Below are 17867 nucleotides of genomic sequence, written 5' to 3' on the forward strand. Positions count from 1 at the left end.
AAAAACGCCCTCTATTATCCCCATCTGAAGTTAAGGTTCAGAGATCGCTCACTGGTGGATGGCACGGTGTATTTGTGCAAGGGTACACGTCTACCATATCTGACAACACATGATTTTGATACACTGATGCATTACATTCGTCCAGCGTGCTTGGCACGAGAAAATTGTGTCATTATTCTGTTTTATGTGTTATCAAACGTGTCGAAGGTCCCGCCATGCGTGAAAATACTCAGCCTTACTGTGTTTTGGGTGCGATTAACACATGACTGATGTGTTACCAGTACAGAACATGCCCTCACTGTGTCCATTTGTTTTCAGTGCGAGCCAGTGAAAGAGGTGGATTTTTTCACTTACATGCTTTCTTCCTTTATGACCAACAACCCCTAATTTGGGAAGGACAAGCTGCCCCAACGGTTCCTGACCTCATGAAAAGTTGTGGGGCACCGCCCCCACGGCCCCAGAGCTGTGGGAGCAAGCTTTCCCCACTGCCCCCTCCCCCGGTTCCCGCGCCTATGTATGAATCTATGAAATTATGTTGGTAGATTTCCGATTTCGATTCCTCCAGCTGGGGGAGGGGGGCTCAAATACATTACGAGCCCCCCCCCCAGCCGAAAAGTTGGAGGGGCTCAGCCCCCGCTAGCCCCCCCCCCCGGTTCGCGCGCCACTGATGTGAACTCTGATATCCATTGCGCGCTCCGGCGTTTTATGCCGCAAAATAATCGGTGAGTCTTGTAGTGATACGTTTCACCAGACCTCACCAGTAGTGGCTTCACCAGGCTCCATCAACTGGATGGCCGTACACAGGCGGACCGTGAACTTGTATAATTAGTAATATTGTCGAAAAACGGACGGGCCGAGCATCACCACAGTAAAAAATGTTCGACGTATGTAGACGAGTCATTCGAAATGGAATGCGCAAGCATTCAAAGGGATGCAGCCTGATCATCGACCAACCTGGATCCATTAAGTTCAATCTTCAGAGGCTGTTGTACTCCGCCAGACCGTTTGAAAACTGACTAGGCCGTTTTCAAACTGTCTAGGCTGTTTCAAACTGCCTAGGCCGTTTTCATACGGCCTGATATTTCAGGCGGTTTGCAAACGGCCGGCTTTTTCAGGCCGTTTTCAAACGGCCTGACTGGGCCAGGCCGTTTGCAAACGGACTGGGTTTTCATACGGTCTGTAACATATATGATATTCACACAATCGAGCTATGGGCTTGTTGATTGACTTATGCCTGAAACCAAGGCCCTCTAACCCCTGAAACAGACTCTTTCCACAGTCAGGAAATCGCATGCGAGAGCCTATTCAAATACATGGAAGCACGCTCGCATCAATCGCACGCACCTCCCGGATGCGATTGATGCGGGAAGCATTATAATGTATTTGAATAGGCTCTTGCATGCGATTTCCTGAACGCGGAAAGAGTCTGTTTCAGCCTAACGTAAGAGTTCACAGGCATTTAAAGTCATTTTTGTTATTCAAGTGTTATCAATACGGACAGGATCGTCAAAAAATTGCAATTACGAATTCGGGTACATTAAAACTCGACTTCTGTATCAACCGATAACCAGCTGGTTGTCTGGTGATTGGCTGACATGGAATCGTGTTCGAATTACCCAATTTGTGAATTTAATATTTATCTTTTCCATTTTCTCTTTCGACTCTTTCAATTCGATCAATTAGAACATGTTGATTTGCCATTATTCTTTTCCTCATGGCGCTATACCTCTTCATAATATTTCAACTTTTGGGGATTATTAAATTCAATTCAGTTGATATTGATTCAAGAAAAAAAAAAACATTTTTTATCTATACCTAATTTTTTGCGACGAAAGCATGACATGATGTGCAAAAACAATGGCATGAAAAAACGATTTGGTACTGCGAGAATACCAAGTGACTTAATGAAAGTGAAATTAATTATAAATGATTCGGAATATATATAGGGAGATATAGTTATATGCAGCTTTGGCACTATTACAAAGTACAAAATATCCGTACCTACATTATACTTGATGTGAATTTAAGAGCCGTAGACCAACGTTCCTTCGTTTTATGTAGGGGCCAACCGCGATTAAAATCGTTCCCTGCATAAAACAAAATTGATTCCGCAGAAGAACAGTGTAACAGTGAAAGAAACTATTGGCTTTAACTGCAAACAGTCCTTCCAATCAATTGTAATGATATAGGTGCAAACGCAATCTGTCTACCTGTTCTCGGGATGCTGAAATGCACCATGCGCGTTCAGAACGGCACTCACTGTCCTGTGTCGGTCACCAAACATTCGCCGGTAAAGCAAAAAAAAAAAAAAAAAAAAAAAAAAAACGCTAAGCACTTTGAGTACAATCGGTCCTGTCACTATGAATATGTTGAATCTGGTCCTCTGCACGTGCACATCTGCAGAATGGGGCTCATCTCACCCATGCTAATCGTTTTTCCACCATACAAACATACATACAGCTCTACCGTTCAACCAACGGTATCAGCCCGCACGTCTGGACAATGGAAATTAGCAGGGGTTCACGCGCACGTGCCGGACAGCCGCGGTACTCGGTGGTAACCGCCGGCACGGTGCATCGTACCAGATGGTACAAATCAAACTTCCACGGAACCGAACGGCAATGGGGCGGGTCATCCCTCCTTACCGCCGCCCCGCCCGTCTAGGAGTGGCGGTCCGTCCGGCCTTGGGGTGAGTCCGCCCGGAGAGTGTCCGCCCCGCCGCGCTGTCAGGAAGCGGGCCATTTTTGCGCCGCCCGGCAGTGAAGAGGTGTGTCGACGCCGGCCGGGCGTCAGTCGCCCTGCAGCTCCGGACCGACCATGAGGCCCCTACCGTCGACCGTTCCGCTGCTCACGGTGAGTGAAAGACGGCACTGACCGGACAGCCGGCGGGACATTGTGGCAGCAGCCAGCCGGGAGCAGCAGCTCTTTTCACGACGGAACGTTGGGCGTTTGGAACTTGAAATATGAAACATTTCACTGAATTTGAAAGCCAAAAAGTAAAGCAATTGACATTTCATTCGAAAGCTTGAAAGCCTAGCAGTAAACAAACTATATGCTTTAACTTCTAGGTATAAAACGGATTTAACGGATAAAATAGTTGCCCAATGTTCCGTGGTGAGAAGAAGCCAACTTACTTCCCACAAGTTGGCATCAATCGCTACTTGTGAGAGCAGCCAGTCAGCAGCTCACTCACCGTTAGTGGGTTGTCTTGCTAATTGTGATAGTGATATAGCCAACAAGCGACTACCTATCTCTCTGTGTAAGAATAAGGATCTAGCGAGCAAGCAACAATATCTCTGTTAGTGAGGGAAACTCAGCCAGGTAGCGGCTATTTCAATGTTAGTGGGTACAATCTGGTCACAACGCGACTATTTCTCTGTCGGTGGAAGTCTGCCAGTGAGCGGCTAAGCCAGCCGGCGGTTAATGAAGTGCGGTGCGAAGTGAGGCCTAGTCAGCGGGCATTTCATTCTGTTGGTGATCACCAACAAGTCACCGTCCTGCTCTGTTGGTGATGCCGCGAGCTGTCTCCCGTTCCAGTGATTGTGATCGCTGTTCTGGCGTGCAGCCTGCAAGGTACAGCTGTGGAATATGTAGCTTCCACTCTTTCCTCCCATATGGGCGGTGTGGGTGAAAGTGGATTTAATTTTCTCAACTTGCGACATGCGACTTTGTGTACCTATTTGAAAATTCAGATTCACCACAGACACTGCACAAACACATAAACAATCGGTATTTGTGCATTTTGGACAGTTAAAAGTTGGGACGGTATGTCATTGCACATGCCTATGTTGTCCGTATCTACCTGCATTTTCTATCAAACCAGTTCAAACTGCAAAACATCGTTATATAAGGTACCTAATACCTACCATAAATTCGTGTGCCACCTGTTGCAATATTCATCTTAGCATCGACTGGAGAATCGATTATGATCATCATGAATTTAGTGAACCTTAAAGGCATGATATTTTTTCCAAGGATAAATGCTTGATTTGCCGAAGATAATTAGCAGAAAACTGTGTGCACTTAATATATTTGTAACACAAATTTGTTAGGTAGGTAGGACAATATTAAAACGCTCAACATCTTTTAACCGTGAGTTATGCCACATTCAGCCTGAGGCTCAACACTGCGGAACGTTCCCAGTGTACCTAGTGGTGCGAAACTATTCAATTGCTTTCGTAGCTTGACAAAGTTTCAAACGTCTCACTTTATGACTCAGCATCTAATTGAGTTCTTTTACTTACGCACAGATTACCTAATATATTTTGTGCAAGCTTCAATACAAAAAAAAAAAAATGCTGAAAAGGTTTTGCGAATGCGCTATTTTCTTTGACATAATTGATGTGCTATAGCTATGGAAATATAGATCTCTACATTTAATTATGCTTAACGTTCATCGACGCTGAGCTCAGCAAGACTTGTTCAGATGTTTATTCAATGATTCAGGAAATGAATCAATTCAGGCACAAAGCCGAACTACAGAAGTAGCAATGTTTGAAATACAAAAATGTTTCGCACAAAAATGCACGCATAGGTAAATGCAAAATGAAACAAAGCAAAGTAATGCATACTGGAACCAATACATGTATGTAGTTAACTCTCGCCTCTAATGGTATTTGGATATGGTGTTTTTTATAGCCGCTAACATACATACATGATACAGGGGTACTGGGGGGTGTTCATTGGACCCCCAACTTGAATTTTTCGGCGCATGATCGAGCTAGGGCTTCGCGGAAAAGACGGACGCGTTGCCCGTGACAAGAGGAAGCCGAAACTACCCATTTTCAAGGCCCTAGGTCATTGGTTGATCTTCCAGGCCAGGTCAATGACTCAAAAGTCGGGAAAATCGGGACCTGCTAGAACTTTTTAAACAGAGGCTGTTATAGGGGCTTCAGGGTCCGGATTTCGAATTAGGTATTTATCTTTAACAAAGATGGTGTTTTCATGCCTTCGGTGCAGGTCGGGTCAGGTCAGGTCAGGTCAACCAGTAGGCGTCCTGCCGACTATCCAAAGCCACCACTGACAGCTTCGTAACATGTTACATAGGCACCAAAACTACTTCTCAATTGTTCTGATGAGGGACAAATTCGAAATTAGCTCTAAAATCTACCCTAAAAAGTCGTGAAACTCGAAATAGCCATCCGAGGTTACCATAGGTCAATGACCTTGACCTGACCATCAAGTGACCTTGACACCCACAATACTGCATGAGACTCAGACAAGCATTATTTTACATACTGGCACGTTTGTATCACAAAAAGTCTAGAAACACACGGAAAATGTGCGACGACATCGGACATACGCAGAATCCCGACTCCGGCTTTGCATAGTCTCGGGAAACCGGTCACGGATCAAAGATTATTTGAGTCAGGGTCATGAAGTTTTAAGACAAGGTGTAAACGAATTGACTCGACGGTACTGAAAGTTTCGCTTTGATCAGACGCTTTTTAGCGAGTTATTCGCGAACCTAACCTAACCTAACAATACCTCAATGTTTCAGGGAGGGGAGTCCATCCAACCCCCCCCCCCCCCCATAAGCGTTAGTTAGTGAGTAAGCGTTAGTTCGAGCGTTAGTGCTAATAGGAGGCCTAGCCTAAGAAGTGAAAATGTTTCCAAATGCCTGGGCATTTGCATTTGATCTGTCTTATGGCCATTAAGTGAGCGAGTTGACTAATATTAACCACACCTCCTAACCTGTTACCTGGGTCTGATTCAACGCTATATTGGGGTCCACTGGCGAAAGTAAAGACGGCTTAGAACCGCACAGTGGTGCACACAAAGGACTGTTTACCGCTGTTACCGACTGTTCCACACCCACCAGGCCTTTCCCGCATCCGTGTATTCAAGCGCAGCAGTAGGCATAACACCACATATAAACTGTGGCGGTTACTTCATCCGTGTGACAAACGGTGACCTAATGGGACAGGTGCTGACACTGGGTGTCGGCGGCCGACAGCACCCCGCACGCGAGCTCCACGCGGGAACCACAGCTAGCTCAACAGCTAGACGTTAATGCGCCATTATCGCAGAGGATCCAACATGTCCTATAGGCACTTTATTACCGTCGTGGGCTTTGCTACAAGCTTCAAGGGCAAAAATATAAACGCTCCAAACTTTTTAAATGTGTAACCGTGGGCTCCAAGTGCAGGTAAAGCCGTCAATGCGGGCAGGCTATCGTTATGGTAAGCCCAATTTTACCAATCGGTGATTACGATCAGGATCTGTGCACCGAACTGAGCTCAGTATAAGAGCTGACCATAACGGGATGCATGCGCTCCAAATGTGACGGCTTAGGTTTTATCATGATATAATGCCCGATACGGATCTGTCTGTTACGTAATGGTGCGAGTCCCCTAATAACAGTTTTCGATCTCACCCGATTCCCGAATAATTTATCGAGGCACAGTCAGCCAGTTAAATATCTGTAGCTGTATCTCTCTCTCTCTCTCTCTCTCTCTCTCTCTCTCTCTTTCAGCTGAGAGTTTTCTGTCCAGTTGCAACGGCTGAAACTGTCCGCCCCCAGTCGCCGCCTAAGGAGCTTAAACATGAACAGGGAAGCCGTTCCAGCTGGGAAAAAAAATAGATTTGTTTACGCACAGAGATCTGCTCCTTATCCGTCTGAAACGCTTCAGTTCAAATCTCAGTTTTCTTGCTCGCTACAGAACGGCTGTAGCTGACCAATGACCATCTGCAGAATGTCACCAGAGCGGTTGGCTATCGTGTCTCCTAAGCATCTGAACAGATGGGAATGAACAGTTGCAGCAGCTGCACATGCCTGTCAGCTGTAAATACAATGGCAGAGCAGCTACAGCTGCCTGTCTTGACCAGCTGCAAAGACGACCGATGGATCCCGCTTGGTACCGAATCTTTCTACAGCGCCGGCCCCATCTCTGAAGCTGACTCACAGAGCGCTTGCATGACTTGATGAATACATAAGGCTTGCGGGGTCGGGCTCACTGAGAACAGGAAAAATGCCGCTCACCAAAAAGATACGATCAGGATTTGTTCCAGGAATGCTGCATATTAAATGCCATCTCACCGTTTGAACACGAGGCCCCCGATGCTGCGATACCGGCTAAGGCGTGATTATCCCGTTCGGTAATTCCATTCTCTGACGCCGCATTGGTGCCGCAGCATCCTGTTGGCTATACCCCCGACAATGCACACATTGCACAGTGCACACGCTATAGTTACCATTGTGTCCAGAGTGATTGCGTGGGCTTTAGACGATTGGGAGCGAATCCCACAAGTCACAGTGTTTGTGGGATCCCATTGAAGGGCCGATCCACCATCCAATAACAGTAGAAAAGTCCTGGTTGTTTCGCTTATCTGTTGGCTGTTATAGTCTTGTGAGCACTTAGGTGTTTATGCGAGGCACTTACGGTGTTTATGCGTCATATTGTAAACGCAATGCCGGTGATGTTACAAAGTTACTTCACTGCATTTCACCATAGACATGCGTTTAAAGACTTTGGAAGTGCATGTTCCTGCCTATCTTTCCTCGTTGTCTGAGCTGGGTTTCCACTGGAGCGGGCTCGGATGCCGCACTCCTTAGGTACTCTGTGCATCAGCCTGAACTCATGGGGAAACCTGTCCGGAAACACTGCTGTTGATATGCGGATTCGAAGACGTTTTGCGTGTCCTGTTCAGCTGGATATGATGCACGGACCGCTCGAACTCACTATCCATGCCCATGGGATTTTCGGCGGGGTACTGCAGGCTACTGCAGGTGATTTACAGAATCCCACAAATCGGACAGCGGAATGATGCAGTCAGTCAAACTATTCCATTTCCCATTGCCCTCGGACCATTGTTGCACGCGATCAATCTCAGTGTCAGAATTTCCGCAATGTCATTCACCTAAAGAACAAAGTCTAAATTGTTACTGGTAGTCTGCTTACTAGAATGGTTAAAAGGACGGCTTCAATCGTAGGGATATAGATACATTTTCCGTTACTTTTGGAAATACGAGGTGCTATCAAAAAGTTCCGGGACTCTGCTGTTTCCGTTCGGACGGTGTGACGGGTGACTACCTGCTTATAGGGATATGGACTAGGAATCCTAGTCCATATCCGTATGCTCTGTCAAACTCTCGCAATTTTGCCCTGTGAGAGGAAAAAGGGGCATAGATTATTACGGAGCGAGCGAAGCGAGCGGAGTCTTTCCTTAGATTAACGGAAATTTCTGAGTATGAGCGGCCGGCCGGCCGGCCGGCCGGCCGGCCGTGCGGACGCTTTTGCGAGGCTTATATCTCAGCAACCACTTGACCGATTTACACGGGGTAATTTTTGTAGGGTAGCTTCATTCCTTCTACCAAGTATTGGACTATTCCCGATGCATGTCGGTGACCCCTTATGCACGTGCCACGTGCAAAACGAAGAGGAGTCACTTTTGTAATTGTTGCAATATCTCGGTAACTACTTGGCCGATTGCGCTGAAAGTTGGCATGTAGGTAGGCACCCACTAGGCACTGCATATCCATGTGTCAGAGTTGGGGTGCTGCTGCACGTGCGCACGTGCAGGGGTCGTTTCCAGATCTCGAAAACGGCTGGGCCGATGGCGCTCAAATTTGGTACACGGCTAGGGACCAGTTAGTAGGGTGCCGTGCGCAAGTCAGTTGGGACCCATTTTGCACGTGCGCACGTGCAGGGTGCCGCTTCCAGATCTCAAGAACGGCTGGGCCGATTGTGCTCAAATTTGGCACATCGCTAGAGACCGGTTTGTAGGGTGCCGTGCACAAGTCAGCTGGAGGTACCCCCTCGAAATTTCGCACGTGCAAGACCCACCCTCTCGCTCGCTCCGTTAGTCGCCCTCAAAGGCGTTATACTGGTAAGTTGCTACTGGAAGGTGAAGAGCCATCAATTGCTGTCTGATTGGTAGATGGATGTCTATGTCCAAACAGCCGGTATTTACATGTATGTCCAAACAGTCGGCATTTACATGTATGTCCAAAACAGCGGGCATTTAATGATCCTTCATTAGCGAAGAATAATTTCGCACATTTTGAACTTCAAATTAGTCATCAACGAAAATTCAAGTGAAATCAAACAGCATAACTCTACAAGTTACACGTTCAGTGACTCCGCCACTGGAACTTCGTATACGTCACTGGCCGATGTGTAAGCACACATCCTGTTCCGTCACCTACATTCAGCGCGCAATATTTCCTGCATAGCCCAGTTTGTCGACGTGCCTGACATTCATTACACAATTGAGCGCCGTCAATGACACGTGCCCGGGGCCCTGATTTGGCGCGCAGAGACCATCGAGCCCGCCCGCATTGTAATATCACAGTGTAGATCGGTGCTGGAACATGCAATTGAGGGGGCTGCCCCTTGTGCCCCCGCCGGGCCGGGCCGTACCAGTCGCGTCATCCCTAAACTGCCGGCTGTACCTGGAACTGAGCGGCCGCCGCTGACCGCCTCTCACGCACGGGCCGCCGCTGACCACCACTCACGCACGGGCGATCTGCGCTCCGCCGTGACCTCGAGCCGCCGCAGCGTGGCTCTGGGTCAGTCAGAACACTGACCGAGCAGGGTCAACGCATTACAATTACCGCCGGGCCAAAGTCAGCAGCACAGACTGCAGGAGCGACCGTGGCCGATTTGACCGCGCGACGCTACTGCTACCGGGCCAAACAGCAGCCCTGACAGCAGTCAGCCAGCAGCATTTCAATCAGTAGCGTCGATCACAGCGTAGTGCAGTAGATAATCTTGATCGCAGCCTGGGAACTGCGGACCAAGATGGTGATCGCGGGCGGTGCGCCGCGCTGGCCGCAGGGAGGGCCGGGCCCGAGTCTGCTGAGCAGATCAGCGGCGGCAGGAAAACCGCGAGCTACTGCAGTGACGGCTGCGTTGCATAATGTGTGTCAAGACTTGGTAGAAGGAAAACCCTCCGTGGGAAATGGAGCGACGTCCTTATCGTGTAGCCATCGGCCGCGGCCGATGTCCGCTTATAGCTCTGTTCACCGTGCTGCTCAAAGGTAGCGGACGCACTGAAATATTAGCGTTTTTGCGTGTCGCTTCTGGTTACCCGCTACTTCTGAATGGAGCGTTCGGAAAATTTACGATCATCGTATAATTCCCGATTGAAAGGAGAATGAGCGATTCATAGAATGCGTTATTAATTGATCATGTGTATCGTACAAACATTTCCTTGACTACAATTAGGTACTTTTGTCTGTTATAACGCGTAAATGTCAGTAGATCCCAACACGAAGGACAAAACCGTCGAAACATTATGTCAGGTCAGAGGTCGAGGAAAGAGAAACGTTACAATCTAACTGCGAAAAAACCAGCGACATTGGTAACTGCAACCATCGGGTTATCGACTATCGACCGAGTTGGACTTCTTCTATCTCCGCGCGGGGCTGGGGGGGGTAAATTTTACCCCCCCCCCTCGCGAATTTTTGCAATAGGTATCTCAAAAACGGCGGCGCTAGTGCCGCCAAACTTTCAGTACCTTTTCTTACATCAATTTGACACGTTCCCTGAAAATTTGAGCGAAATCCGTCGGAAAATTTTTGAGAAATTGACGTTTTAGTGACGTCATGTTCGCCATTTTCGCCTCAAAAACGGCAAAATTTCAAACGCCGCTAACATCTTCATTTTTAAAAAATCAAGACGTAACAAAAAAGGTTATACGTAATGCTACTTTGTCTATCAAATGGGTATCTCGTTTTTTTTGAAAATTTTGGATTTTGGCCCAATTTTTTTCTTCAAAAAACTGACTTTTTTGGGAAAATAATTACAAAATCCAAAATTTTAAGTGTATCGAAAAAAACGGAATATATGTCAGAGAAGTGGTCTATGTGCACCTATATACCAATTTTTAAAAGAATCGGTTCAAAAATGTGGGAGTTATTCAAAATTTTATGACGTCACGACACAAAAAAAAAATTGAAAAATGATTTTTTTTGGAAGTTCTAGACCTCGTACGGAAACAAAAATAGCACCATTCGATTTGCCGTGAAAAACTGAATCAGATAGACACCTTTCTAGACATTAACAACCAACTTCAAAATTTGACCTCACTTGACCTGACCTTGACCTGACCTCGACCTGAAATTCATCCAGAGGTGGTCCATATCACTTATTGAGTGTGCCTATTGAATTCTATGAGTAAAATGACCCATAAAACATATGTCGCACATGCCCTTTTCTATATTTTGTTTTTGGTGACCTGACCTGACCTGACCTTGACCTTGACCTCTGAATGATATTGTATGCAACGAATATTGTCTTGGTAGCCTAAGAACACGTTTTGGGCAATCAGTCTCAGTACATGACTCCATTCTTCGGCAACTACGGTGCAAGGCCGATACTTTAGAAACTTGCAATTTGTACCCTTGACCTGACCTTGACCTTGACCTCAAACTTTAAATTAATTACATGTTTTTAGTTGTTCGTGATGAGATCTTTGGACTGGCGTTTGAATTTTCCAAATCGGATCATTAGTTCGGGAGATAACAGGGGGGGGGGGTAAATTTACACACACACACCCCCCCCCCCCAGCCCCGCGCGTTCGGCTGGAGACCCCAGCCCCGCGCGTTCGGCTGGAGACCCCAGCCCCGCGCGGGTTAAATCGACCAGCGGTCACAAGGATCATGGGATCATGTACCCACCCTTGTAGGACCGAATTACTGACAAGGCAATGCGCATGTCAGTGATCACTGATCATTAAAATGAACACATAACCATACCATCACATTATGCAGTCACCTAACGCGAATTCCTTCAATTATGACTGAATCCTTCAGTGACTAAACGAAGTGATGCTGCTGGCTTTTCCCACCTTGCGTAAAAAGGGGTGTTTTTTATTACAACTGCTTATGGTTGAGGACCATTCCGAGATTTCCTCCCACGCGCCGGTTGGGGCTCATTCATTGACCGATGCCTCCCTGACCTATACATCTGTGGCTGGCCTCAGCTGGGCCTCGTTCTTTCACTGGCTCCCGTAGCTGACTCGTTATCTGACGGTTGTCTGTGTCCTCCGGCAGCTGGTCGTGGCGCTGACGGCGCGGGCCGCTCCGCAGGCCACCCTCAGCGCCCAGCAGGAGGCCTTCGCGCTGCACCACGCCGCCGCACTGCGCGGCCTGGCCGCCGTCCAGAAGATCTCCGAACTGCGCTCCGCGGCCCGGGGCGCGGCCGCGCCGGCTCCCACCGCGGCGCCCACCACCGCGGCGCCCACCACCACCACCGCCGCTCCCACCACCACCACGGCGCGCGTGACGCCGCTGGCCGAGCTGCCGCAGCCCGAGGTCTGGCGCCAGTTCGTCCTCAACCGGATGACGACGGCCATCGAGATCCAGCGGGCGATGCCGTCGCCTTCGCCGGGGATCGGCGCTACGCTGGAGCCGGTGCCGCTGACGCAGCAGGCGCTGGAACGGCTGCTGGCCGAGTCGCTCTCCGGCGAGCCCACGCAGACGGGCGCGCCCTGGCACCGCTCGGCCGCGCTCCAGCTGCGCACCGTCATGGAGGCCGACAACCGGCTGGAGCAGGCGCAGCAGCCCGGCGTCGCCGAGCCGGGCCTGGTGATGGCGCGCGCGATTGCCGATGTGTCGGCCACTCGGCTGTCGCCGGAGCCCATCTCCAAGGCGGTGCCGCCGCTCACCCGACCAGAGATCGCCTACATCCGCGACCTGCTGGAGGAGGCCGTCGACGGCGACCTCATCCTGCCGGTGTGATCGGACCCGCGCCGGACAGCGGGGAGGGCACGAACGGCATCATCCACCCACAAAGAACAGCGCGGCCGCCGCCGCAGGCCGGAGCGTTCTGCAGCGGTGGCCGCGACTTCACTCACAGCGGGCAGTCATCACCATCACCACCAGCGCGGCCAACCCATCGGCACCCTCCCACAGAGCGTTCGACGGTCAGGTGGAGCCCGAGGGTGTACCTGCTAGGGTCCGTCAGCTGGTCCTGCAGCTCGCTGTTTGCAGCGAGATATTAGATTTACTTGCCTTTCTGTAATGTAAGTAAGTTTCGAAAATAGACTTATTTGGTTCTCTTCACACGTGTGTTGTATTGCGCTTCACGGCTGTTATTTTTTCTTTCTTTTTTAGCTAAGAGCACGTTCATCGATGCCTGACGAGGCTGATATTTGTACAATTGTGAATTGTGATGCGATGTTACATTGTAATAATAATAAACTTACTACGATCCAAAACAAAGAAGTGCGACATTTGGGCAGCATTTCGGTGTCACGCGGTAAAAGAGCCATCAGTCTCAGCAGCGGCGACCGTCCGCCTTCTTCGTTATCACTAGGTAGGGGAGGCTAGGGTAAAGGGGCCACCCTTCGTCTTACCCCTTCATAACTGGCGTCAGCTCCAGTTTATGAGGCCCAATAATGCTTACTTCTCTTCGCGGTCGTTCGAATGAGGAAGACCTGGGTTTCCGGCCTGTCGCCATTATTCTGTGAGAGACGAAAAGGCATACTTTCCCAGGCAATATTTACTTTCCCAATATTCTTACGCTTTTTAAATTTTTATTTTTATTTTATGCCATAACCGTTCGGAAGTTTATTCAAACGTTCTCATTCCTGCATTGAGTAGTTATCGTACATGTCCTCTGCTAATTGAATGCGTTTTGCTCCGCCTAATTCCAATTAAGTGCTTCCACTTTGACAGCAAAAGGTATTAACCCGCGCCGTGCTGGGGGAGGCGTTTTTACGCCCCATTCCCGCAGGTTCTTCGCGAATATCTCAAAAACACGCAACGCTACCGTTTTTGTTATGCGTGTAGGTACATACATCTCTTTTCGTCATCCTTCCAACAGGCCAATGCGCCCATTTACAAGTTACAGGAAGGCTCCTACTCCTCCTCTTCCTTACCCCTCCCCCTAGGCTACGGCTAACGTAGGAGCCCACCCCACTCGTGAGACACCCAGGGAGGACGTCTGCGGGACGGGCGGCACCGGGGATCGAACCCAGAGCCACCCGCACCGCGGGCCGACGCCTTAACCAACTGCGCCACCAGGGCCGCATTTCCGCACATGTTCTGAAAATTTCAGACCCAGGTCGTTCAAGGTTAGGTCACCAGGTCACGTCAAGTGACATTACCTCAGAAAAAGTTCAAAGGCTCGCTATAGCTAGGTAGTAGGTACACTGACTGAACGATCACTTTGAAACTTTCAGCGATTGATATTAGTACCTAATAGCATGTATAAAATGTATTTATCCTATTTTTTATATCTATTATCTGTGACCTAAGATCAGGTCAATTTTGCGGCTTCTCCATTACCTACCTAAGTACCTAAGTGATAAGTCAAAGGGAGAAAATTGAAATGCGCATCTTATGGAAGAGTGTCGTTCAAAACCCTCTCAAACATCGGTTCATAAGTAACGATGATTAACCCGCGCCCCGTAGGGGGGGGGCCGAAACGGCCCCCCCTGTCTTTTTCGGTCACTATCTCCTAAACGGCTGGAGATATCGCCACCAAACTTTCAGGACCCCTCCGGGCATCAATTTTACACATTGTGACCAAACATTTTTCCAGAGGCTATGATAGGTTGGCCACAAATGACGTCAGAGTGACGTCATGTTCTGTCATTTTCGACCGAAAAAAGACCTTCGCGAGAAGACCTGTCAGGACTACAGCTTTGAAGATACAGAAAAATGATCAAGACAGAAAAGGTGTAGAATTGACAGGGCTACAAAACTGCTATCTCGAATTTTTTAAATTTTTGAGTTTTGACCCCCAAAAATCAAAAAAGCATTTTTTTTATATATTCGCCAAAAAATCCAAAAAGTTTTTTGAGTTTCGAAAAAACCGGAATATATGTGATAGTGCCTACCGTCTTCTATCTACATACCAAGTTTCAGATCGATACCTCGTTTTTTGGCCAAGTTATAGCGAAAAAACTGTTCAAAAATGATGACGTCAAATTTTCAAACTCAATTTTTGGCAATTCTAGAACTTGTAGAGCAAAACGAAGACCACCATTAGACTCCCCGTGACGAGCTGCATCGAATCGATACCCATTTTATGCAAAAATATCAACTTTGAAATTTGACCTAATTTGACCTGACCTTGACCTGACCTTCACAAAAACGCGACCTAGGCTGGCCCCAAAGGCTGCCTAACCCACATAATCGCATTTGTCATGTAAAATGGACCATAAAACATGTATCACGCGACACATTCATATTGTGACCCCCGGTGACCTGACCTCGCTGTGACCTGACCTGGTATCAGTGACCTCAGATAGCAAAGTATGTGTTTGACGAACAATGTACCATCGATGGTTTTCAATAAATTACCAATTTACTCGCTTTCACAGCACATTTCTTGAATTGGCTGTGAACGGTGAAAATCTGACCTTTGACCTGACCTGTGACGTCATCGGTTTGACCTAGGTCAATGAAATTTGGTCACAAGGTAGTTCCCGAGTGGGGCTATCGAACGCCGTTTGAATTTTGAAAATCGGCCGGTAACTTTCCGAGATCTTAGGGGGGGGGGGCCGAAACGGCCCCCCCCCCCCTACGGGTGGTAGGGTCCGCCGGTAGCCCTACGGGGCGCGGGTTAACCCGCGCCCTGCTGGGGGGGGGGGGTGTTTGAACACCCCCCTTGTGGTTTTTCGCGAATATCTCAAAAACGGCGGCGCGGAGCGCCGCCGTTTTTGGTACACCTTATCATACATCAATTCTACACATGTTGTAAAAATTTCAGACCAAGGTCATTCAAGGTCAGGTCACCAGGTCACTTGAAGTGACCTCACCTCATAAAAAGTTTCAATGTCTGTCATAGCTACACCGAGTGACCGATCGCTTTGAAACTTTCAGCGATTGCTAAGAGCAATAGCATGTACAAAATGTATATCTCAGAATTTTGATATCGATGACCTAAGGTCAGGTCAATTTTGCGACCTCCCCATTATAAGTCAATGGGAGAAAATTGAAATGCGCCTCTTTTGGATGAAAGACATTATAAACACTCCCAAACACCGAATTACAAGTGGTTTAGACACACTGAACATGAAAATTGTGTCCGTGACCCTTGTTTATGCCCTGAGGTCATCTTAGGTCACGAATGGTATCTAACAGTTTTTCGCAAATAACTTTTGATAGAGGCATGCTAGAGCGATGAAAACGCCTTAGATGTGTTCAGCTCGACGATACGGATCGACTGATATGCAACATGACTCTTTCCGGTCAGGTCATGACCTTGACCTGAGGTCAAATTTTCAAGTTGACCTTTCAAGGTCAAGTTATAGTTCATTCGATGCGTCTTGACGAGAGGAACACGATGCCGGTAAAAGTAAGCTCGTACAGGGCTTGGGTCAAAAGTTATTGCAGAAAACTGTTTCCGAAAAAATCGGCTATTTTTGCAGTTTTTGCCCCCTGCAGGCAAAACCGTTGACGTTAGGTCAAATCTGAGAGGATTATTCAGAAAGGGCGTTAATAGGGCTATCGAATGCGCTTTTCCGCGGCGCTGTAGCTCTATTGGTTCCCGAGTTATGCGTTGGCTTCTTGGAAATTTTCGCCATTCGACCTGGAAATCGGCGAAACTTTGCCTTCAATGACCTCTGGTGACCTGACCTTTGACCTGACCAAAAAATTGACTGAAGTGATTTCGTCATTATTTTTGACGCTCTTTCAAACGCAGCCTTCCGCGTATCGCTACGTGGCCCAGGAGCCGAGTTACAAGGGGGGTGTTCAAACACCCCCCCCCCCCCAGCAGGGCGTGGAAATCCAGGACCCCCAGCCGGGCGCGGGTTAATGAATCGGAAAAATGCACCTGTGGGCTGTGACCCCTCTGTATGCCCCTGAGGCTGAGGTCATCTCAGGTCATGAACGGTCACCAGCAGTTTTTTGGCTATAACTTTTGATAGAGACGTGCTAGAGCGGTGAAAACACGTCAGCTGTGTTCAGTTCAACGATACGGATCAACTGATATGCAGCATGGCCCTTTCCGGTCAGGTCATGACCTTGATCTGAGGTCAAATTTTCAAAATGACCCTTCAAAGCCAACAAATAGTTAATTCGACGCGTTTCGACCGACTAGAGGAACACGATGCTGCCAAAAGTAATGTCGTGACTCTCTTGAGTCAAAAGTTATTGGCGAAGAACATTTTTCGTGAAACGGCTAATTTTACCGTTTTTGCCCTTTGGAGGCTAAACCTTGGCTAAACCGTTGATCTGAGGTCAAATCTGAAACAATACTCAGAAGGGTCTGTAAAAGGGCTATCGAATGCGCTTTTCTGCGGCGCTGTAGCTCAATTGGTTCCCAAGCTAGCCGTTGCATTGGCAGTTTCCAAAGTTATTGAAATTGACTAAATTTGACCTTTGTTGACCTCTGGTGTCGGTGACCTGACATTTGACCTGACCTTAAAGATGACCGAAGTATTTTCTTCCTTATTTTTGTCGCTCTTTCGATTGCCGCCTATGGCGTGTCGCTACGTGACCGCAGGAGCCGAGTTAGACGGGGGCGGGGCCCTCCCTTCCAGCACTCGGCGGAAAGTTAAGGCCACTAGCACGGCGCGGGTTAGAATGTATTGTCATGCGTTTATCTCGGCTTATCCCGCACCATAGACAGTGTTAACCATTGCTGCACGTGCAAAGAGAGAAAATTATCAGATGTCGTGTAACTGCTTTGTTAAACGTCTCCTCTAGACGATTAACAAACTGCTAAACGTGTACTAGACCGAATTAGGTACTAGACATTTCGTCTATAGTCTGTTCCATATCAAGCTTACAGTCGGAGTTTTTTTCGGCAGATCGCTCCTCCGCTCAAGAATTTGCGTTTTAACCCTCGCCGGCCGAGGGGGGGGGGCGGGTGCCGCCCCCCATAGGGGTTTTTCGCGATAGCTCCAAACACGCTGGCGATAGAGAGCTGAAATTTGGCATACCTGACCTTTGATTGAAGCCGAAT

General features: G+C 48.2%; 1 protein-coding gene across 1 annotated transcript; it reads left to right on the forward strand.

Moving 5' to 3' along the window:
• The first annotated feature begins 2643 nt into the window (after nucleotides 1-2643).
• LOC122386315 lies at nucleotides 2644-13166 on the forward strand. The gene is made up of 2 exons (XM_043375388.1): nucleotides 2644-2853; nucleotides 11999-13166. The coding sequence occupies exons 1-2, from the start codon at nucleotides 2818-2820 to the stop codon at nucleotides 12683-12685; spliced, it is 723 nt and encodes a 240-aa protein (XP_043231323.1). The 5' UTR covers nucleotides 2644-2817; the 3' UTR covers nucleotides 12686-13166.
• Nucleotides 13167-17867: the final 4701 nt, after the last annotated feature.

Source organism: Amphibalanus amphitrite, unplaced genomic scaffold (assembly GCF_019059575.1).
Source record: "Amphibalanus amphitrite isolate SeventyFive unplaced genomic scaffold, NRLGWU_Aamphi_draft 000246F_arrow, whole genome shotgun sequence".
In the NCBI taxonomy this organism is placed as follows: Eukaryota; Metazoa; Arthropoda; class Thecostraca; order Balanomorpha; family Balanidae; genus Amphibalanus; species Amphibalanus amphitrite.